The 24,320-nt window shown below is 37.1% G+C and overlaps 1 protein-coding gene across 3 annotated transcripts in view; it reads left to right on the plus strand.

Annotated features, from left to right (window-relative positions):
• The window catches only part of MYBPC3 (myosin binding protein C3), a 627,853-nt gene that overhangs the window by 192,060 nt on the left and 411,473 nt on the right, over positions 1–24,320 (plus strand). For all 3 annotated transcript variants that reach the window (XM_044082825.1, XM_044082823.1, XM_044082824.1), the window contains 3 exons: positions 6,561–6,685; positions 15,799–15,904; positions 22,762–22,928. In XM_044082825.1, the coding sequence (XP_043938760.1) occupies positions 6,561–6,685; positions 15,799–15,904; positions 22,762–22,928 (398 nt within the window). The remainder of the gene's footprint in view (positions 1–6,560; positions 6,686–15,798; positions 15,905–22,761; positions 22,929–24,320) is intronic.

The raw sequence follows: 24,320 nt of genomic DNA on the forward strand, positions 1-24,320 counted from the left end.
TATTTGTTATGCTCACATTATTCAGAAGCTAAATGCTTTAAAAATCCACTCATGTGTGGTAAGATGGATGGCTGAAAGACAGAACTCACAGTGCAAGTTGCAAGAGCTTCATCAGAAAGTATGAAAGTGACCCTTAGTGTCCCTTGGGACTCAGTGCTATGATCTCTCCTTTTCAGCATTTACTCCTCAGATCTCCAAGAAGAGAAACAGGACCTCTGATTAACAAACTTTGTCAAAGACTGCAAACTGGGTGGTTGTTAAGTCCCTCTGTGAAATCCAAACACTCCAGAATAAACTCTCCCTAATAAACTCTTGGCATACCTAAAATGAACTCAAATTAATGCTAAAAAGTTTAATATAGTCATTTTTAGTAGATAATCATATCCCTCATCATACTGTATAGACAGCACACCCCTATAAAATGAAAATCAATTCAGGGATTTAAGAACGGCTAATTGTAAGAGTAATATAATCAAGGTCTGAAGAGGTAATCGCTCCCTTATACTAAGCCCTAATCAGACCAGTTACTGAGTACAAAAATCCCTTTTGGATGTATCTCACATATAAGAAATTCCCTAAAACTTTCTAACCATAAAGATTGCATGCCTGTAGTCCCTGAGCTGCTAAGAATGGGTGGAAGCTTTACACCTTTATTCAGTGTCTAATAGTCTTTTGAAGGGAGATCTCTGTCTCACTTACCATACCATTACATAACTTGTTGTCCAGGGCCTACTATATCTCTGCAAGTCCAATGCTGCTACCTATACCAGAAATAAGGACCTAAATCTGTACCAACAGATAAATAAAACACAACATAGAACAAGGTTTATAAGGCAGCATCTCCCAAACCTCTGCAATAAACTTCCATTGCATGTTAAGCAGTGCAGCTCAATGTTTTCCTTTAAAAACAGCCAAGATGGATGGAACAGGCCTGCAAACACGTAAACAATTTTGATGAATTACTACAAAGGAATGAAATATCATTATTATCTATGAAATAAAAGGCCAGCTTCTTATTGCCGTGGTGTGCCTCAGTGACTTTCATCAACTGGACTTTGTGTTTATGCTCTTTGGAGGCACCTTGCCTTTGCTGGTTGATTTGATATAGGAACTTTTTTTCTTTATCTTTCATTTGCCTGTTTGCAGTACAGTTCTTGTGTCATAACAGACTTCTTTACACTGGTCCTCTAACTCCCTCCTTCAAATATTCATCATAGTTCTACCCTTAGAAACAACCTGACAAAAATTGCAGAATTACATCATCTGTTATTGACATCACTAACCCACTATTAAAAAGTCAAACAAACCTAGCAGTCAGGCTAGTCCTTTCACTGAGAATAATTTGGTTAGCATATATCACTTATTCGATAAGAGACCTCAACTGCCAAAAGTCAGGCAAACAAGCAGTGCAGCCAAAAATAGCCCACTGTTATCGAACAACTTAACCCTAACCCAGCATTCCTTTTTGAGACACCCCACATAAGGAAGTCCAGAAATTACTAAAAAGCATATACACAAATAAAAAAAAAAACACTATCAAACCCTATACATTGCATTCTTAAAAAAATAACATGCCCAGTAGCAGCTTGTTTTGTCCCTTCTAGCTTCAAACATGCAAAAATAACATTACTTTCAAATGTTACAACCCCCCTCCATCCCTACTATTAACCAACAATAATAATTTGTTCTTTTGCTAAAATACTAAAAAAATCCTATATGTATCTTACTTATAAACAAATATGCAAGCATGCATGCAAATTTAGCATCCTAAACAAAAATCAGTGAGGTTGCATATTAACTTTAGCCCTGTAATTGAGATATTCAGGTGATAAACTAAACATGCATTAATTATGAAAAAGCTCTACATACCACTGGTCTTTCTATTTTCTTAAAAGAAGCTTCTGAGATAATATATCACACTGAGTCACTGGAATAACAAGCAGCAAGGGGGATTAGATACTTATTTCTAGCCTAGCTTGAGAGTTATCTTACTAAGAGAACATTTCAAACAATCACTGAGCAAACCTCATCTACAATAGAACATTCAGAGCTGGAGTTCAGTGTTGGTGCCAGTTTTATTCTCCCTATACAGAAACTCATTACCCCAAGATCTGCCAGGGATTAATTGTCTCATTGTACACAAATTATGTTCTATTATAGTACAACAGCTCCCTAAATCAATTACAAAACAAGACTCAACACAGCTGTGAATTTATCTGTAACTGGGTGTCAGCAAAAAAAAGACAATCAAGTCATCCAAATTCTCTATAGTATTGTTTGGTAATTTTCAGAAAATAGCCAACAAGCTAGCAATCAACATTAAAGACCCACTTGGAACAAAAATCCCTCAAGAAAATAGCAAGTGACCCTTAGTGTCCCTTGGGACTCAGTGCTATGATCACTCCTTTTCAGCATTTACTTCTCAGATCTCCAAGATGAGAGCCAGGACCTCTGTGCTCAGGGATGCACCTTGACACCTGCATGTCTAGCTAGATGACCATTTAAGATTGTGTTTATAACAGATCAATATGCTGAAGCTATCAAAACACTTCAGCTGTCCGTTAGCCGATGATACCTACTGTGCCATTGGTATCAGCACCATGGTACTTAAACTTGAATATACATTCCTGTTTATTGCTCTTAGTTCCTCAAAAAATACAAAAACCCTTCAAACAGCTGTCAATATTATATGCAGACTCCAGCAACATTGAACATAAGTGCATCTCTGCATCTGAGACAATTTGCTACTAGTAACAGCTAGAGCAACTTTATTGCTCAGTATTTTAACCTATAAATTAGTTATGCAAAGCTACTGCTCCCACCACTGTCTAATAAGCTAAAATATAAAAACTTCATCTAAACTCTTAGATCCAGTTCTCAGGACTCCATCTTTTAACCACACCAACCATTCAACCTTGTTGTTGGAGAAAAAGATTCTCCAAAATATTCCAAGCAACTTGGAACAAGATATGTCAAAATATTAGAAATTCCAAATACCTTGCAAAATTTAAAACAAAAATCTAACTGAGCATCTACAACAGGAATACAGGTGTATTCATTTTTAGGACAAAGATTCACATCCAGGTCTCCCTGACTGAGGGGTCCATTTTCCCTTATAATAAATGTGATAATAAACGTAGCAGTACAACTTACTTTGAAAGGAACCTCTGTAAAGTATGTAAATATCAGTGTGTAAATATTGCTGTGTAATATCACTGCAATCAGCAGTGATTCCCCTTGCACCCCTTTGTCTGTTAGCAAATGCTTATACTTAAAAAGCACTGTCAAGGTTAAACCATAATAAAATAAACCTCAGTCATTGGCAGATTAAACTATAATTTATTAAAAGAAATAACACACACGTGTGGGAGACAGTACTCAGGAAATCACGTATCCCCGAACAAAAGAATTCATGATCTTTTTATAGGAAAACTTTACCAAGGTAGTAAACTTTTTCAGTCACACCATTGCTAGCATCCAATAGAAAAATATTAGCTACTACAGTTAATAATACAGTTCATTATTCAGACCATTACTAAATATCAAATAGAAATAAGAATAAACAAGACAAACGACCAAGGAGTAAGTGCTCCTTATGCAATACAAAGTAATAATCCCGAATCAAAAAGCACAGGGGCACTCCAAGGCTGATCGAACAAATATATCCGAGGCTCCTTAATGCAACTGTAGCTCCAAATAATAAATTCCAACACACGAGAATAGTCCACAAGTTTATTGTAGATATGTAGGTTAGCGCTTTCACCCTGATGGGCTTCTTCAGACCTGTTGCCTTCTTTCCAGAGGATTTCTACTGATTTGGCTCTACTGTATGGAAGCTTTGTGCAACAGTTTCTTTGGAAAACACGAAGAACAAGCCCCGCTCTCCACCGTTAGTCCCAAATTGAGGATATTCTGGAACTGCAAACCAGCTTTGCAGTACAACGCCACACAGTGTTATATAATATTGGAACAAACAGCTGCCCTTACTTCCCAGCCTTTGCTCTACAGGTATCACTCCAACAATCCAGCTACCTACATACTTCCCAGTCTTTGCTCTACAGGTACCACCCCAACAATCTAGCTACCTACAGCAGTTGTGCACGAATCAGCTGTAGGTAGCTGGATTGCTGGAGTGATACCTGTAGAGCAAAACTGAAATAAGGCAGCTGTTTGTTCCAATATTATATAACACTGTGTGGCGTTGTACTGCAAAGCTGGTTTGCAGTTCCAGAATATCCTCAATTTGGGACTAACGGCAGAGAGCGGGCTTGTTCTTCGTGTTTTCCAAAGAAACTGTTGCACAAAGCTTCCATACAGTGGAGCCAAATCAGGAGAAATCCTCTGGAAAGAGGGCAACAGGTCTGAAGAAGCCCATCAGGGTGAAAGTGCTAACCTACATATCTACAATAAACTTGTAGACTATTCTCATGTGTTGGAATTTATTATTTGGAGCTACATTTGCATTAAGCAGCCTCGGATATATTTGTTCGATCAGCCTTGGAGTGCCCCTGTGCTTTTTGATTTGGGATCAAATAGAAATAGTCATGTTTAGTAAAAATAGATCTGCAACTTTTTATCTACATTTTTAGCTTAGTATGGAATAAATTTCTTTTTACCATGTGATTTGGAAAGAATGTTGCCTCAGGCTCAGAAAATGAAACAACATTTTGTACTTTTCCAAGTTTCCGCTTATCCTGTTGCAAACACATACACTAGCCTACTAGAACACATGCAGTTTTATTTTAACCCTTTATAGTCCTTCATTTGATGCTGAGAAAGCATCACACTCATATCATAAAACACTTTTTAAACTTTAAATATACTGTCATACATTTTTTCCAAAACATTTAAAATCTAACTCTGCATTTTCATTTGTTATTTCCCTTTCCGTGACACAATCTGTAAATTATATATTTTTTTCAAATTCACTAACATGCAAATTCTGTAATAATGGGTTGACTGAGATGTTTTGATTTCATCCAGCCAACTTTTGATCCTTAGTCAGACTCTTTGCCAAGAAATAAAGCACTATAATCAACTGCAGCCAATAACAACAACGGCAGACATCATACAGAGTTCTCTGAAGTATTCCCTGGCTTTGGATGGGCTTAATCTGCAGTGGATTATTACGTATGAGTATGCTTGATTATGTCTGAAATTTGCTAGTCACATATACATATACTAACTGAATACTTAATATGTTAATGAGTCTGATGAATGGGGAGGACCAGGTCATCTCTGGACATGGTATGACTCACAGTGATAGTCTGAGAAGCCCTGATCTTCAGAAATGTTTGGACTGAACTATTTTTATTTTAGCTCTTTCAGATGCTTTTATTTGGTTATCTTTTTTTTCTGTTTAGTTAGATTTGGTTGTTGATCTTAAAAGCAAAAATCAGTCTTTTCAGTAATGCATTAACAGACATATTCAGCATGGAATGCTGCTCATTTTAAAATATGCATTTTCAAAGTGAAAATGAAAATGAATATAAGGCAATACAAAAATAAAACAATAACAAAATCTATTAGTCTTAAATACACATAGTATGAAGCACTGAATTCATATTCTGGAATGTCATATACATAACAAGTCAATGTTCTACACCTGACATTATGGTAGTCATTCATTTCTGTGCCAGTTTTTGGTTTTATACCTATATGCTTTCTTGTCATTCACATTTTTTCTGATGCCTTCAGTTCCTATAGTTTTTGTGTCAACAGACTGTCATATATGGCCAGTCTGTTCAAGACAATACTGCTTGCTAATAGTACATTAAAACCATTCCTCTAATGCAGTCCTGTATTTTTTCATGTTGACTTTGTCTTAATTACTTACATATGCCTCATTAATGTGTAAGCAGTATTTACTATTCCTCTGTGCCCCTGGATTTTGTCCTTCTTATCAATGTTTAACTCCAGGGATAAGTGGGACCACCAGGTTTACAGATGAGATATAAATAAACTAAATCTTTATTGTCTCATTACTTGCAGAGGGATCCTTACCCAAGTAGAACACCGAACTGGAATTAATGTTAAAAAATAAAACGTAATTTACAAAAACTGATCCCCTTCATAACTGTAAAAAGGAAATTGGAGTTAGCATTACAGTGGCACATTCCCCTTTTCATATAGCTGAAGCCCTCATCACTGCTTCCTATTTCACCACAGAAGAGGTAAGTCATTAACCTATAAAATCCAACAGTCTACAGCCACAAAATCCTGTTCATACAGTATAACATTACTGCTCTGTATCTGGCACCTACTAACCTTTTCATTTTTTTTTGAAAAGGCTAAAATCATAAACAATTTCCATTTTTTTTTTTTGGTAATGCCCTGCCTTTCCCAACAATTAGTTGATTATATTGTTTGACTAAGGTCACAACTGAAAAGGTCAGTTTGAATAATTTCCTTTGTCTGCGTGTGTGTCAGATAGTGTTAATAAACTGCATTTGTACAGCTCTGCTCACAATGATGATAAATATGGATTCGGCATTTTATAGGCAGCAAAGGTTATTCAGCAGCCTCACTACTAAAGAGACATTTTATGTGTATTTCTGCAGGTACATATTTGAAAGCATAGGCAACAAACGAATTCTGACTATCAACCACTGCTCTCTGGCTGATGATGCTGCATATGAGTGTATGGTGGGCGATGAAAAATGCTTCACGGAGCTGTTTGTCAGAGGTGAGTCATACTGTACCTGGAATTCTTTAAAAACTAGAAAAATGAGAGTTGCTATTTATGAATACATATATCAAAAAATTGTTAAATTGCCAATGTAGATCAATGTACACGATAAGCACTTTATGTACATATATAAATATATTTATCGTTAGAGAGTACTGCAATAAGGACAGAAAGTGCAATTAGTTCCCCAAAAATAGCACTTGCATAATTGTTCTTAAAAGTTGGTGAGAAACATCATCACTTCAAAATACATCAGTCTGGCAAGGGCTGTAGTAAAAGCATTGGTAACTTTGTATTTACATGTATCACTGTGATATAAAACAGAGGTACTGTGGAAAATCACGTGACATAGATTTAGTTGCGCTCATGGGTGTTCCTTGAACTGAGACTGGGGGCTGGGGATAATGACGTGCAGTAATAGATATTCAAGAGTGCAGCACAGTGCTAGAGGTGTATGCTATAGTAGGCAGCCAGTTCCATCATGCTACATGGATGCTTTAATGAAAGCAACTCAATTTACTGACATTCTTTGATAGATAATCAGTAAACAGAATTGGGCAAAAAACTAGGGCTTTCACCCCACACACCCCTTAACTTTCCAGAACAGGTCTAATGCTATTGTGTTGTAGTGTTACTTAGTATATAGCTAAGATGGAAAAAATGCCTTTCAGTGTTCTCTCCTTCATTCTTTATCTAACACCATTCAATATTCTCTCCTTCATTCCTTATCTAACACCATTCAATATTCTCTCCTTCATTCCTTATCTAACACCATTCAATATTCTCTCCCTCATTCCTTATCTAACACCATTCAATATTCTCTCCTTCATTCCTTATCTAACACCATTCAACATTCTCTCCTTCATTCCTTATCTAACACCATTCAATATTCTCTTCCTCATTCCTTATCTAACACCATTCAATATTCTCTCCTTCATTCCTTATCTAACACCATTCAATATTCTCTCCTTCATTCCTTATCTAACACCATTCAATATTCTCTCCTTCATTCCTTATCTAACACCATTCAATATTCTCTCCTTCATTCCTTATCTAACACCATTCAACATTCTGTCCCTCATTTCTTATCTAACACCATTCAATATTCTCTCCTTCATTCCTTATCTAACACCATTCAATATTCTCTCCCTCATTCCTTATCTAACACCATTCAATATTCTCTCCCTCGTTCCTTATCTAACACCATTCAATATTCTCTCCTTCATTCCTTATCTAACACCATTCAATATTCTCTCCCTCGTTCCTTATCTAACACCATTCAATATTCTCTCCTTCATTCCTTATCTAACACCATTCAATATTCTCTCCCTCATTCCTTATCTAACACCATTCAATATTCTCTCCCTCGTTTCTTATCTAACGGAATTCAATATTCTCTCCCTCATTCCTTATCTAACGGAATTCAATATTCTCTCCTTTGCTCCTCATCTAAAAGCATCTCACCCTCATTCCTTATCTACCACCATTCAACATTCTCTCGCTCGTTCCTTATCTAATGGCATTCAATATTCTCTCCTCCATTCCTTATTTAATGCCATTCAGTGTTCTCTCCCTCATTCCTTAGCTAACACCATTCAATATTCTCTCCTTCATTCTTTATCTATCACCATTCTACATTCTCTCACTCGTTCATTATCTAATGACATTCAATATTCTATCCTCCATTCCTTATTTAATGCCATTGAGTGTTCTCTCCCTCATTCATTATCTAACACCATTCAATATTCTGTCCCTCATTCCTTATCTAACACCATTCAATATTCTCTCCTTCATTCCTTATCTAACACCATTCAACATTCTCTCCTTCATTCCTTATCTAACACCATTCAACATTCTCTCGCTCGTTCCTTATCTAATGGCATTCAATATTCTATCCTCCATTCCTTATTTAATGCCATTCAGTGTTCTCTCCCTCATTCCTTATCTAACACCATTCAATATTCTGTCCCTCATTCCTTATCTAATACCATTCAGCATTTTCTCCCTCATTCCTTATCTTCCCACAGTGGCAAAACTGAGAAGTTCCCAATTTTGATATGTCGAAATTAAGCCAGACAGCACAGAGCTGATTCATCATTAGTGAAATTAATTGTTTTGCTATCTTTTTTGTCCTTCTAAATGCTGGCAATTATAAAGACCACCAGTTCGGGTCATGTCCAGCAAAATATTGTAAAGAAGATCATTTTCAGTTCAAGAAATGTTTTACATTCATTAAGCAAAGTATATACCTTTGATACGGTATTCAATGCACCTTAGCAGCGGTGCAGGGAAATATTTCATTGTGTGTCACTTCAGGACCACCTACACATGTCCAAGCATGAATGCTTTATAATCTGGATCTGAATGTTTGTCTAAATCACAGTTATAACTTGAAGCAACATGGTTATTATCTGTCAGGCACAGATCTCAGAGTGAAGTAATGCAGCCAGAATGTTTCATGTACTGGCACACTGTAGCCACACAAATTTACAAAACAACCATCCTAATGCAGACAAATAATCAGTCACAACATGGCACACATTACAAGGACATAATGCAGTGTAACATTATCCCTTTAGCTATTGAAATTACAAGATGTCTTCTACCATTATGAAATATTAGGCTGCATATGAATATGAAGATTATATATGAAAACTATGACCACATGTATCAAATTGAGGAACAGTTATGCTGCACCACTAACAGCAGTTCTGATGTAATGATTTTTATTGGACCAACACGTTTTACAGGCACCTGAACTTTCAGACTGACGGGTATCCTTCTTCAAGAGTTTTAACTCATTGATACTGTACACAGTGTTTTTACACTTAAATGTTTCTAGAAAGGGAGAACAAACAACATAATTTAATTTTCAATGTCTAAGAAGTAGACTCTAAAAAATACTAGTCTGAGAAAAATATTCAGCGTTAAAAGTATGCAGTTAGGGCATTCAGAACTCGGACACATAAAACCCAGAGACAGATGGTCATATGTAGACACACACACACGCAGTTATGCAAAATTTCAACATAATAGGCTACTGGATTATGTTATGTTCATAACCTACTGGTCATTTAGAACCATGAATGTCATCAGCAGATGTCTGAGCTTCTTATTACCAATATAACATTCAGAGAGATTTTAAATGAAAGTAGAACATTATGTTATTTTAATATCAAGTGAGAGTCTGTTCTACAATAGAGTCCCTTTGATATGAATAGTTCCATCATCTTAGTGTTGCTGTAATCAATTTTAAAATAAAAGCAGGCTCTTCTAAATTTCTTAAACAGAGATACTCACACAGAAAAGAGTCTGATACCTCTGTAAGCCAAACATCTGTCGCTTCTTACAGTTTTGAGCAAGCTGTTTTAGTCTACATTCATAATTATCTGACCATAAGATGAAGATGAGCAATTTGCTTTGTGCAATATAGACAGATTATTGAATGACTCTTTATAATTGAAGACAGCAATAGCAACTTGGCCATCATGGATCCACACCCAATGCCCTTCCATAATCACAGCATAACTTTTTTTAAATTATGGCTAAGTGTTACAGACATATTTAAAATGTAGATTCATAGCAGTGTTCAGGTCTTTCATTTATTTTATTTTCAGTAAGAATTAATGATTTTCCCAAAGCAAAGGTGAACCTAAAATTCCTCCTGCTGAAATGAAGAGTATTTGATTATATTCAATACTAAGTTCTCTTTTCATTATTATAGTGTGTTAACTGTGAAATTCTGAAGCAAACCCTGTCTTATTCATAGGACATAATTACTTTTTGTAAATTTGTAATTACAATGACAAGCTTTGCTAACAGGACCCCTCTAATAGGCTTAATATGAGAAAAGAACAGTCCAAAAAGAAGACCCTCTGTCCACATATTCCACAGTACATTAAAATAGAGGAAAATATTTTCCTGTTATAACATCGCAACTCAAGTTAGGAGTCACAGCTATATTATGCAAAAGCTTTCCTAGAACAATATGAATTTCTACATGAGTGAGGGATATCCATGTTATCACCATGAACAAGTACCCCCTCTACCTTATGTTTGTTTGTTTGTTTGTTTTTATCCTAATGCTAACATACATATGACCATCTGACAAAGGTAATCATGCTCCAGAATCCATTCAAGCTTAAACTTCCCTTCTGTATAAAAATATAGTACACTTTACAAATTTGGTTGCAATAGAATGACACAATGCTGATTTAATATTCCAGGTCTCAATCAAATCACATTCCCTAGGAACAGTTCTGTTTATCAGTTTTCTCATTTTAATACTAGCATTTTTCTCTGTATTAGTGAAACAGAATCTGGCAATGTGGCCCTCCCTCCACATCTGAATAAAGTAACTCATTACTTGTTTGTTTCACAGGAGATTGAATATTTATTTCAGCAACCTTATATTTAGATGTAGACCATTCAGTTCTAAATGATGTGTCATTAGCGAATAAGCATTTTACTATGCCAGGGCAGTGACATAGTCCTGACTACGGCCCAGGTGGCCCAGGTTCAATTAGCAACTCAAGCATCTGAGGTGATGGCAGGCAGGAATGGATGTGCCCACCCTGAAGTGGCAGTATGCATACTTGGATGCACCTCACTGCTGATCCTTGACAGAGGCTGGAGATGCAGGGATGAACTGCCAACAGAAGGGGCATAGTACAGGGTACTGGATGAGTCACCACAGAGGTGGAACAATATGCGAGCATGTACCCATTACATGTCCACTCCCAGACAATAATGAAGGAAGAGAAAAAGTTAGGATATATCTGAAAAACACTCCCGTGAGGTGCAACACTATGACACTATGCCAGTGTCCTCAGTCTCCTCACTGCCTAGGGCAGACTTAGGTGGTTCATTAGAACCACTGAAAGAGGAGAAGAACTGGCAGTAGTTGATGGTCAGCTGCAGGGAGGCAAGAAAAAACAAGCATTTTATTAAAGTTACTAATTTGTTGTTGTTCCTGGAATCACTTTGCATTCCCCACTTTCTTATATTAGTAAGTAATAATTTTAAATCTGTCTAGTATTAGAAATTCTATCATTTTCACTTTAGTGTTGCTATCAGGATTTAACCACAGTTTTATGTGCTTTAAATTATGCATCTGTAATTTTACATATCTGTCAGCATTACAAGTCAGTTTGTGAAATTTTCCTGCTTTCTCTTCAGAAGTTATTCCAGCCTTTGCAAAGAGACCATTTTAAGCTTTTCACAGTCAATGTAATCAGTCCCATCCATGTCCACTTACATTTTCAAAATTTCTTCTGACAGGTGCAGAGACAGTAGTTTGGACAATTCTGATTTTTTTGTAGTTCTCTAGTGTGGCATAGCATTCAAAAGCCACCAAATATGACTATCTGTCATTCAGTCTTCTTAATTTTCAGTGGTAGGTACAGTTATAGGGATGGCAATTACACTGGTCAGTCCCACTAATTATTGGTGAAGCTGCAGCAGTTTCTGATGTGTCTTTATGTAGATCCCACTAAGCAAATTGCCCTTGGTTATAGGTAAAAAGAAACATAGCAGTAAAGTGGGGTCCACAGCAGGTGACAGCAGCAAAATGATTCTGAGTGCAAATACCTTGGTAAACCTTATCTCAAACAGTCCCCACACTTAACACAGAGGGGTATGCCACAGAATGGTATCCTCCATTGTAGAGTCAGAAAATATACTGGAGTAAGAAATATGTCAAAAGTCAGTTTTAACTGCTGAATGAAATGAAAAATAAAATGAAGCTACAGCACAAACGGCTTTTTCTCAGTTGACTTCACACACACTTGGTTTTTTGTCAGTTAATTTCACAAGTTATTTACAATATATATGGTACTTTCTATGTGATGTCACAATCTTTAGAGGCACTTCCACCAAACAAACTCAGTTCCAGACAGCCTGTCGAGCATCAGGCTTTCAAAGGCCTTCCCTTCAGTACCACCAAAAAAAAATTTCACCTGAACTTCAGGACACATTCACAATCAGTGCTGATCAGACACCCCCACACCCCACCTCCAGAACATTCCAATCTTTGATCAGAGCCCTTGCTTTGACCCACAACAAACCTCCAGCCAAGAAGCCAACTTCCGCTCTGTCTGCTTCCAAATTGCATCCTTTTATACAAACAACTAGAAATCATTATTCTAGCTAATGCAATAAATGTCTGGCTTTTTTTATGAGAATGTCAAAAAAACAAGCTACATTTAAAGGCACATTATACCTTTTCACATACGATGTTACTTTACCTGTTTCTCCCCCTCTGTCTATATACACACACAAACACACATACATATATATATATATACATACACATACATATATATATATATATATATATATATATATATATATATATATATATACAGTGTGTGTGTGTGTGTGTGTGTGTGTGTGTGTGTGTTTAAAAGATACAGTGATCTTTGTTTTTGCCATCTACATTATATAGCCAGTAACAAGTGAGGTGTGGAGCTAAACAGGAAGGAAGTACATAAATGGAATATAATAGATGGATGATTTAAGACTCATTTAAAGAAAACCTATGATGCTGATGGCCTGGGATCCATTTAATTGCATCAATCGAGACAAAACAGACAGTTTTTCCGTATCATATTCTCTTCCTATTTTACACATATTTCTTTGTGGTTTAAATCCCTCTACTGATTATTTTTCCACAACAAATTCTAGAAAAGCATTCTTTGATTCAACAAACATCTCACTGAAACATATGTGTGAAAAATATAATGAAAAACTGGTTCTTACAAACTGTTTAGTATGCTCTCCTCTTCCCCTACACTGCTTTTGTTTTTAATCTGACTTCTTCATAATTCTCAGTCATAATTTTATGGACTCATAGCTTTTGACATTTTGGTCTCTAGAAATAAAAGTCCATAATCATCATTTCTCGGTTCATACACCTATTTCTCTAAGTTCATTTGCCCTTCTGGTCAGTTCCTTTTAATTGTCCTCCAGTAGTATGATTTTATTGCCTCTTTATTTCTATGTGTTCTCTAGAATTGCATGCACAGTACTGAAGCTGTGAGCTAACCAATGACAACTACAAGTGGAGCAGCATGTACCGGTTTCTTGCATCTAAACTGAGAGCTGTAAAAAACACATCTTAATATATTTTTTCTGTGTCCTCTTTCCCAGTTTCCTGCTAACTGTTAACCCTACCATAGCCCAGCTAGCTCATTCACTCCTTTTTGGGCATGGCAGTCCACCATCCAGACATCCATTAGTATTACTACAAGCCTTGTTACCCCACTACCCATAGTAGTCTACTGTCTTTGAATACCCACATAGCCTCCCGATGACTTGTGTAGAATTCTGTGCATGAATCAAAATGCATCTACCATGCTGGTGTATCATCCCATGTGCTGCATGCCAGAATACCTGCCAACCCTGGGTATCAGTCAAGCAGTGTTTCAGAGTGCTTCCACCCCCAGGGATGGATAAGCTATTATCAATCAATCACTTCCACCCTACTCAGTCAGTTCTTCAATCTCCAAAATAATTGATGGGGCCTGGGTCAACTGAGTGCTAGCTGGGGCTTCATCTATCTGTGCTATAAACTCAGTGCCATCCTTCATTTCTAATAACATCTATTAGCTTTGTGTCATAAAAGGATAAAGCCTTAAAAGTGACCTAGATACGTTGGGATGTAGAATGCATCAGGCACTGGAGGAGTCACCTAGGGAAGATGGGAATAAATGGCCAGTAATGATACACCCATCCTGGAGTGTTGGAGTCAGTACTGATATTTGTGAAGGACAGATACCATACTAAGGCAGATAGAAAGCCCATGCGATGAACTGAGATGTTTACACCCACCAAGCTTCCATCCTGTAGCTAGGGCAAAGTGCGTCCAAAGAAGCAAGCATGCATCATTGGCTTGGCACTGTGGGAATGCATTTATTACGCTGGCATGCTGGATAAGCAATTTTAAAACTGCATGCAGAAACTCTCTTATAGCTGCTTTGAAAACAGCATCCAGGGGAAAAAAATTGAAGAGCTGTTAGTCAGCAGACACAGTGAGATAAAGAAGAAAGTTTTAATTATTACAGCTGCATCAATTTCACACCCCTCCTTATTACCCACTGTAGTTGTTTTACGTACTCCCAGACCTTTTTTCCAGTTTTGTTCCCATTAAACCTACTCTGTCCTTCTTATACAGTATACCATTATTATTACAAGTACAACATTGTGCATGTGTCTTTATTTTAACTCAGCTTCCTTTTTTGTCCCCTATTTAATGTTTCAAAATCCTTTCACAGATTATTACCTCCATCTTCCAATGATGCACCATTTGTGTATCATCAGCTGCACCTAAATCAATACTCACCAAAGGGCATTGTACCCAAGAGGGACCCATGAGGATCATCACTGGCATTTTTTCTTATATTTTCAACAGTCCTTTAACCATTTGTGTTCTGCCCTCTAACTAACCTTCAGTGCAATATATTTATCTTGTATTTACCTCCAGCTCTTTCATTTTTTTTAATTAAGGTATATTATGCAGTATGCAACTGAATGCCTTTCTCAAGTCAGTAATTATTACATTTCATTGATGTATTCAGTTGTACAATGCATGTCATCAGAGGAATCTGATGGCGCCCGGTGTAGAAATGAAGAAAAAACAGGGTGTGGCCCATATGAGGCATAGATGTATAGTATCTAAAAATAGCATCCACGTGTATTTAACAGACCACAAATCATTTTCTCTTGCACTTTGCATCATATACTTTCTTTACTCATGTACTCACAACAATTTGCAGCAGTTCAATGAGCTACTAATTTTCCAAGAGCAAGACATTGATTAATACTCTGAAATACTGTGTGGCTGTCAATTAAACCCACTGCAGTATTACTGCCGGACATAATACAATCTCTTATGAAAATGTATTGCAAAATGAAATTGTTTAACATCTGCTGAATGTTTACTAGGTAATACTTTTATCCGTATGATGATATTACCAACCTCCCATCTATTAAGTAGATAAAAAGCATTGTGCTGCATACTGTAATAAGATTAGTATATGCTGTTTTTGCTGATTAAATATTTATTGTTTGTGGCATTGCTTTTGATTTTATTTGGTTTCTTGTATATTTAGAACCACCAATATTAATTCTCCGGCCACTGGAAGATCAGATGGTAACAGTCGGAGAGAGGGTTGAATTTGAGTGTGAAGTATCAGAAGAGGGAGCCCTTGTAAAATGGTAAGTTGAAGGAAATACAACTCGGTATAGATATCTAGGAGGCATAGTTCTTACTTCTTAATGATACTAACAGTACTGCAGTGTGCTTATTTGACAAAAAATTAACTAGAAATACATCTTTAATGTATAGACAGACCTGGTTTCTGGTCATCATACTGATGGCTGTATTCTACATTAATTGTGTGTGTTCTCAATTCAAGAGTAGCAACCATCATGCAGAGAAAATGTTTGAAGAGATTAATGACACCACCTACTGATATTCTTGATAACACCCAGTTGCCTCATTTATAAATTAATAATTTGCCTATACTTAACTGACCATGTGCACAGTTTTGCTGTTCATGTTTTAAAAGGTTCCTTAATCTCTTTTCTTTGTTCTGCACACCAACCCTGGGCTTTGCACTCTGCTTCTATTATTTAAAGATGCAGGATAAATGTTTGGAACTTTTTCTTTTAAGAGGGTGACATGAAAATATAGGTAGGTGACTTACTTAGCGAAAGACAATATGTAGGCTGGGGTGTGGACATAAAGGTTCAAATCCAAATATCTCCTTTGCGGCTTAGTATCATATGCAGTAGTAATCTTCCGTGGCATAGAATGATAAAGCTCTAACTACTCAGCAGGTGGCCTGAGGGCAGGTAGCAACTCTGGAGCTTGCAGGAGCTAGCTAGGGAGAATGGGAGTGAGTGAATGAGTGGCAATTGCCAGCTCATCCATTCCAGAGGGAGGGAGGTGCCTCTGGTTTATCATAAGGGTGACAGCTAGCAACAGCACTAAATGTTACCCAGTGTAGCTCAAGCCAGCCAAGCCCAAAATGTCAAGGTGATTAGTACCAGTACAGAAGAGTGGAATTCAGAATGGGTAGGCACACTTCCCTTGGGAGACAGCAATAGTAAGCTCAGGTAGAGGAGAGGCCACTGTGCCCCCCTCCCTACCACCCAACAACTGTCATGGAATAGAAGGATGGATCAGAATTCTGGAGTAGGGAGTGGGAAAAAAGGGCTACAGGGCTCTCACTCAGCATTGGACCAGATGCTTACCATGCCTGTGGAGCAAAAGGGTCAACTGGGTATCAACAGTGAAGCCAACAAGCAAGATCCCAGGGGGGCTGCAAAAACAAAATTTGTGAGGTACTGGATCCTTCTTAATTTCTAAACAGATCCTCTTATGGAAGGCTTTCATTTTAAGTTAAACACTGATTCTGTTCTAAAAAAAAAATCATTGAATTACCATATCAGTAAAACACAACTAATCACTCAAATATATAAAAATCTAATCCTTACCTCCCAATAAAGACTCTCTCTCTGTTCTACATAAAACAGGAACACACAGTCATGTACAATAAACAGTAACCGCAGTATTCTATCACAAGCTGGATAAACTAAGAAAAATACCAGAAAGTGTGACTAGCTTTGTGAAAAAACAGCAACAAGAATATACTCTACCACAATCTACTAATAACTAATGCAAAGAGCAATAGGCAAAGCATTGCATGAGGGTTTTGCCACTACATTGCCTTACATACACACATATATTAATGCCATTGTCACATGACAGTGGCCTAAGTAAAATATCCATTATATTATATTTTACTATTAGGTATTTTTCATTACTTTTAAAATAATTAGAAAAAGCTTTAGTGCAATAAATAAAAGATGATCATGAGGAAGTAACATCCAGCATTACACGCTCTTATTAATATAATCAGTTTAAAATAATTTAATAGTAAAAACATTTATTGTGAACAATTAAAAAACACTTTACTGACATAATAAAAGATGGTCACAGGGAAGCAACAGACAGCACTACAGTTTTGCTGATAGCATTCATTTCTAATATACCATAGTGAGAAGTAACAGGCATCCTTGAATTTAAAAGTAGCAATCTCTTTTGGTCATCAAAAAGCATTATACAGCATTTTGATGGTGATTAGCTGGTTGTCACATTTTTCTAATTATGTATTAGTAATGAAAATAAAAGCTGACTATGGGGAAGCAACACACAACATTATGGTCTCTCTGTCTATTCTGGTCACCAGAATCAAATAGTAAGAAGTAACAGATATTCTTTATGATTTATGTATTAATAATAAAAATATGTAACTGCAAAAAATGAAACATGATTATGACGAGCAATGCATATACACTAATGCAGTCCCAGTCATACCCCTACCCACCTGCACACACATACATGCAAACACATACACACTGGTGGTATGTCCCCATTATCAGGCATGATTTACCCTTTCACATAATTTTCTGAACCTCCATTATCACATGTCATTTTTGAAGCCGTCTAGTACATAGAAAACTACACTACATGACCAACATATTAGTGGCAACAATAATTTGAAGAAAGTGGACACATTATTGCATCTCTCTTTTTCTAAAGCAGAAATAACTGACCTTTTGTGGTAGAATTTTGCAATACAATTCATTAAAGTCAACAGATTTTGTACTGTCTCTCTGATAATGTGGTTATTTTTTCCACAATTTTTGTCACACCCTGTTTTCTAAACATGCGTTCCTGAGTAGTATATTTTATTCCTAATGAAATCAGGAAGAGGTATATGCTATTTAGTATTGAAATGTTATGCTCTTTAGATGTCCAGATTCTAGCCTGGATATATATATATATATATATATATATATATATATATATATATATATATATATATATATACTCACAGCAAGAGGTTCTCTGGTTTGATTCTCGGCTGGTGTGCCTTCTGTGTGGAGTCTGCATGTCCTCCCAGCAAGTACGTGGATTTCCTCTGGGTGCTCCAGTTTCCTCCCACATTCCAAAGACATGCAGTAGGTGGACTGGACACTCTATGTTGGCCATGGGTGTGAGTGTGTGTATGATTGAGTGGTACGAACAAACAACCAAGGCAGGGCTAGCCACCCAGTGGTGTAAAACTTGGCTCAAGATAATTGTCACTGTTCAATGTGACACCCCAACCCCATGTGTAAAATGGGAAAAAGGGATTGAGGATGGATGGAGAGATATATACTTTTCAAAGGCCTTTGTTCCTATTTTCAATGCCTGCAGGTTAAGAGGTACAGTGTTTAGTATGAGAATTAACAGTTTTAATTGCAGTGCTGTTGATCCTGTTTTATTCTGTTTCATCTGTTTAACATAATCCTTGTTTGTTTATATCATCAGTACCTGAAAATGTTTTATTCAACATGTTAACCATCAAAATCTCAGCTGCACCCAGCCAACAGAATATACAGTAACCAAAGCATCAATTACTATTGATAGTAATAGACTGCTTATATACAATCCACACAAACTGATAGCCATCATACTAGTAATAATCTAATCATAGTAGGTGCTACTTTAAAAAGGAATATGCTACTGAGGTATAGAGCGAGAGGGAAACAAAGAGGTAAAACCCCATGACAGCTGGTTAATGTCTCCTCAGTACTCCAGTACAGGACAAGCTGCTGGCACAAGTTAATAACTGTTCATAGCCATGAATCCCTAACTGTAACTGACTGCAGTAGTGATTAACTGGCATCAAAGAAGGCTCCTACGGCTGCTAGCCTATTACCTAATTCACTCAAACACTGAAATAAAAGGCAATAGACTACAGATAGTCCACTGATCTTTAACCAGGGCTGCCTCAGATCACTATGTCACACAAGTCCGAATTTTCGGCCACCCAGCATGTCATTAACACGGTTATTAAGATAAAGAAAATGTAGAACAATCCAACTAGAATGCATCTACTACAAAACAGCTGCCTACAATCTAAATTTGAGAACTGCCCACTACACCAGCAATTCAAACCAAACACGTAATTATTTTAAAACAATAAAAAATTAAAAACTACTAGGCATGTTCATCTCCATGCATATCACAATGGACTGAGCCCATCAGTCTAACTGCCATAACATTCAGTTGTATTTAGGTAGCACTGTCCCTCATTTGTTAACTCTACTATCCTCTCTACCGGTTGATGAATGTTTCATAAAGCTTATTTAAAAAGTGGTATCACTTGCAAATGTACTTGACAAATATAAAATCTACATATATTATGTCATACTGGAACAACAAGCTCATAGCTTTTAGTCAAGTGGCTAGTTTGACACTTTCATTTCATCCAGTGCTTATGCATTCCTGGAAATTAAGTGTTAGTTAAAAGAATGCTTATTTTATTCCTAATATTGAATGGTACTCTAAATTACCGAGGGGGTGCTTGGGGTGTGTGTATAAGTATCTTGTGGTGAACTGATGTACCATCCAGAGTTAGTTCTCTGCTTCGTGCCTAATGAGTACTGGACAAGCTTCAACTCCATCTGGAATCCTGAATCTCCAGTTCCTTGTGACCATGAATCAGGTACTGACAAATGAATGAATATTGCAATGGATTAATGTATGTGGGTGTGAGGACTGCCTATGTATTTTTCTACATATCTGAATGTATATATCTCTCATACTTGTAAATCTGTATTTATGCCTTCCTAGGCAGTGGCTGAAATCAGTTCATTTGGATCAGTTCACTATCCTGATTAAAAAACATTAAACAAACAAATGGAGAAAATGTAGTTAGAGATGTGAGACTCCGGGATGCCTTTTAACTGTCAAAAACAGTTTGCCCAAGAGGCAGGGTAATGACCAAGGTCATACGTCTGAACCTCTGTACCTACAAAATCACAGCACAGGCCTTTAGAAATTATATCAGAGGGTCAGAAAGAGGGGCACTTTTTATTTTTCATAAGATAAGTTTTTTTTTTTTGTTTTTTTGTTGAAATTTAGTACTAGACCCTATGGAGTTAGTGATAAGGAATCTTTGTATAAGATTAGATCATTTATTTAATATTTTTTAATACTAGACCCTACAGGGTTAGTGATAAGGAATCTTTGTATAGGCTTATATAATTTATTTAATAATTTATATACCCATAAACAAGTCTGACTTTATGAAGAATATTAGTTACTCTAGGAGGACCAAGGCTAAATCTGAGGACCAAACACATAATTCTATGCATTAATCATAGAGGTATGACTGGAGCAGAGGGAAAAAGGCCTAACCTGCTGTCACACTGGTGTTACTATGTAATAAACCCATTATTTTCTACTGTCTTCATTAGCCTTTTGACCTTCGTCTATGACATGTATTGCCCCTTTCATTCAATACAGGTAAACATAAAATTAATTTCTTATGTCGGTATAAAAACTGAAACTGACAGATGTAATTTATGTTTAATGCCCTTCTCCCAAAATCTAATAGAAGCATTTTGGTTCATGATATCTTTCACATCAGAGATGAAAACAGGAAAATAAATTTGTATTAGGTCAACAAACATCAGTCTGGACTTGAATCCCTTTATGTTGTATGTCACAAGCTGAGAAGGTGTCCTTTACAGTGAAGGGAAAGGCCTCTGAGCACAAATTATAATATGCTGAAAACTGTTAACCTCTTGACAGAAAGCTGTATATTAGAGAAGTAACAATACTTACTTATTTATTCATTTGTTTGTTTTCTAGGACAGAGCACTAATCTCCATGAACCTTTTTCAGACTCAGCTCAGGAGCTCTGTCTGGTTAAGTGACTTGCTCAGAGTCACACAGTTAGGCAATGGAAGATGAGAGGATCAAACCTTGCAAACAAGGACCCCAGGAAACAGCTCAGTAACAGCTGCTTAATCCTGTAAACCTGTAAACCAACTGCCAGACTACCACTCACATGTACTGTATTCCCTGTTTTGCTACCCGTATTAGGACTGGCTAGTTCTTGAACACACCACCATTCCACCAGCTTTAAATGGGGTCAGCAGTTCTCTTTTTAATCATCCCCTCAATAAATGGACATGGTGTAATGTCTAGTATTCATTAAAGCTTAAGTGTTTTCCAAAGCCTGTACATATGAAGTGCATATAGCCCTATAATCATATGTATGTGTATGTATACACACACACACACACACACACACACACACACACACACACACACACACACACACACACGCATGTATACACACACACACACACACACACACACACACACACACACACACACACACACACACTTGCACACAGCCACAAAGTCAGTCTCAGTTTGTTATGGATTTTGTAATATGTCCAGTGTAACTCTGTATCATGTACATTATTCCTGAATTGTGAGTTTTAATTTCAGGAATGTAAATCATTTTGAGATACATAATATACTTTGCTCAGTTTTGGCCAGGTACTGAATGGTAGTCTGTGTCAGCAGTTTATATAATCATCAAATCTGAAAGTAGCACAGGTAGGCTATAGGTATTAGTGCCTGGTTAGCACTTTCCCTTCCACATCATTTTCTGTTTAATCTACATTTTATATATATATATATATATATATATATATATATATATATATATATATATATATGGAAACAATCTGATAAAAATAAGCATGCCACAAATTTAACATGCATTATGCTAACTACTGACAAGATAAGTCATTTTATAAACCACAAGACCCCCAGACGCGGATAAGATCGTTTACTTTTCTAATATCTATGGTGGGTAAACTTCAAAGGTAAAAGTCCAAAAATCTGATTTTACTGAAAAAAAAAACACTAACCAAATTTTGGGGGTACAGAAATGTAGCATTTACCTTTTTTTTGTAGCTAATTGCGGTGGGTTCATTTTTAGTGTTTGTGCATTTCTTCAGTTTGGCATATAGTGTGCATAGTTTCAGCTTATTGTCTTTTTGTTTAATGTATAGAAAAATGCCTGCTCAATCCACTCAGAGCTTTGACTACACTTACCTCAATCTGCAATTCATAGTCAAATAATACTTTTAGCTCACGTTTTTAAGAACTGCTATATATATCCGTATAATGTACATGTCCCCTTTATCTCTAGGGAGAAGGATGGTGTTGAGCTCACACGTGAAGAAACTTTCAAGTATCGGTTCAAGAAAGATGGCAAGAAACACTGCTTGATCATTAATGAAACAGTCAAAGAAGACAGTGGAAACTACATGGTGAAGACAAATGGAGGAGAATCTGTGGCAGAGCTGTTAGTGCAAGGTAATTTTCAGCACCTCTACAAAATGAGGGCTTCAGAGCAAGCTATAAGAAAATACTTACTGGGGCCACTTGGTTCTCAATTAGGAATTTTATTAGATGAAGACAAATGTTTTCTATGGTCATTAATGGTAAAGTGCACTGACAGATAGTACTAATGTATAAGGTTGTGCATTACTATGGCCTGTATTGGTTCATAGGTTCATAGGATGATACTAAGCTATTGGCCTGGAGGCACTTTTAAGCCTAGCTAAAAATTTCACCCATGTTCCCTCAAACTCAGCACCTGTTTCCCCTGTCCAGCAGGGACACAGGTGGGATCCTAGGAGTGTATTTTCTGTTTCCCATCCAGTCGTCCAGGTTCTTCTTAAAGAGGGCCAGAGAGGTACTCTGCTTGACATGGAGAGAGAGTCTATTCCACAGATGGGAGAGTCTTCGGGACACAAATCTATCCCACCAACAAATTCTATTAATGTCACAGACCAGGTTAAGGCCTCGCGTGAGGGTTGTGTGAGTGGAGTTTGAATTACGGTTATGCAGCAAATGTATCAAGGCTGGGTCTCAGATGGTCTTGTATGCCAGACACAAGTTACCTCTGAGCAGTCTGTATGAGACTAAGTAGAGAGACAGGGCTTTTAGCCTATCTGTATAGGATAGGTGTTTGAAACCCTGGATTTTTCTGGTCAGGAACCTCTGTGGTCTCTCCAGCTGCTGCATTTCTCGGCATGGTACATGCCAAAGGGGGCACTGTACTCAATAATGGGTCTGATAAGGGAGGAGTACAAGGATGTTCTGACCTCCTTGTTCCTGAATGAAGTACCTTTATTTATGAGGTGGGCCATGTAGAAAGCATTCAATACAATCAAGTCCCTCATGACTGATTGTGTGCTTAGTATGTTGTTATTAACGTGATAATTAGTAGGGATGACATTTTCTCCAAAGGGGATAATGATACATTTCTTGGCATTCAGTTTGAGGCCAAGCTTCTTGCACCAGTCATTAATTTGGGTAAGGCCCTCTTGGAGGATGTTCACATAGTAGGGGAATTTAAGACAGCACCCAGCTTGCAGTCATCTGCAAACTTGGTCAGCCAGAGGCCACTTGTTTTGGCTTGCACCTCAGAAAAATATATCCCAAACAGCAGAGGCCCCAAGACTGATCTTTTGGGTATACCGCTTATTACGGGTCTACTACTAGAGGTGGCTTCCCCTACTTTGACTGAGTGGATTCTATCACTGAGTCAGTTAGCTACCCATCTGGTAACATATGGGTTGATGCCTAGCTGGGAGAGTTTATCTATTATGTCTGAGTGGGGAATAGTGTCGAAGGCTTTGGCTAGGTCAAGGTAGGCAGTGTGCACCATCTTCCCCTCGTCCATGGCTTTCGTGAGTATTT

This window comes from Protopterus annectens, chromosome 9.part0 (genome assembly GCF_019279795.1).
Source record: "Protopterus annectens isolate FY-2018-M chromosome 9.part0, PAN1.0, whole genome shotgun sequence".
Lineage (NCBI taxonomy): Eukaryota > Metazoa > Chordata > Ceratodontiformes > Protopteridae > Protopterus > Protopterus annectens.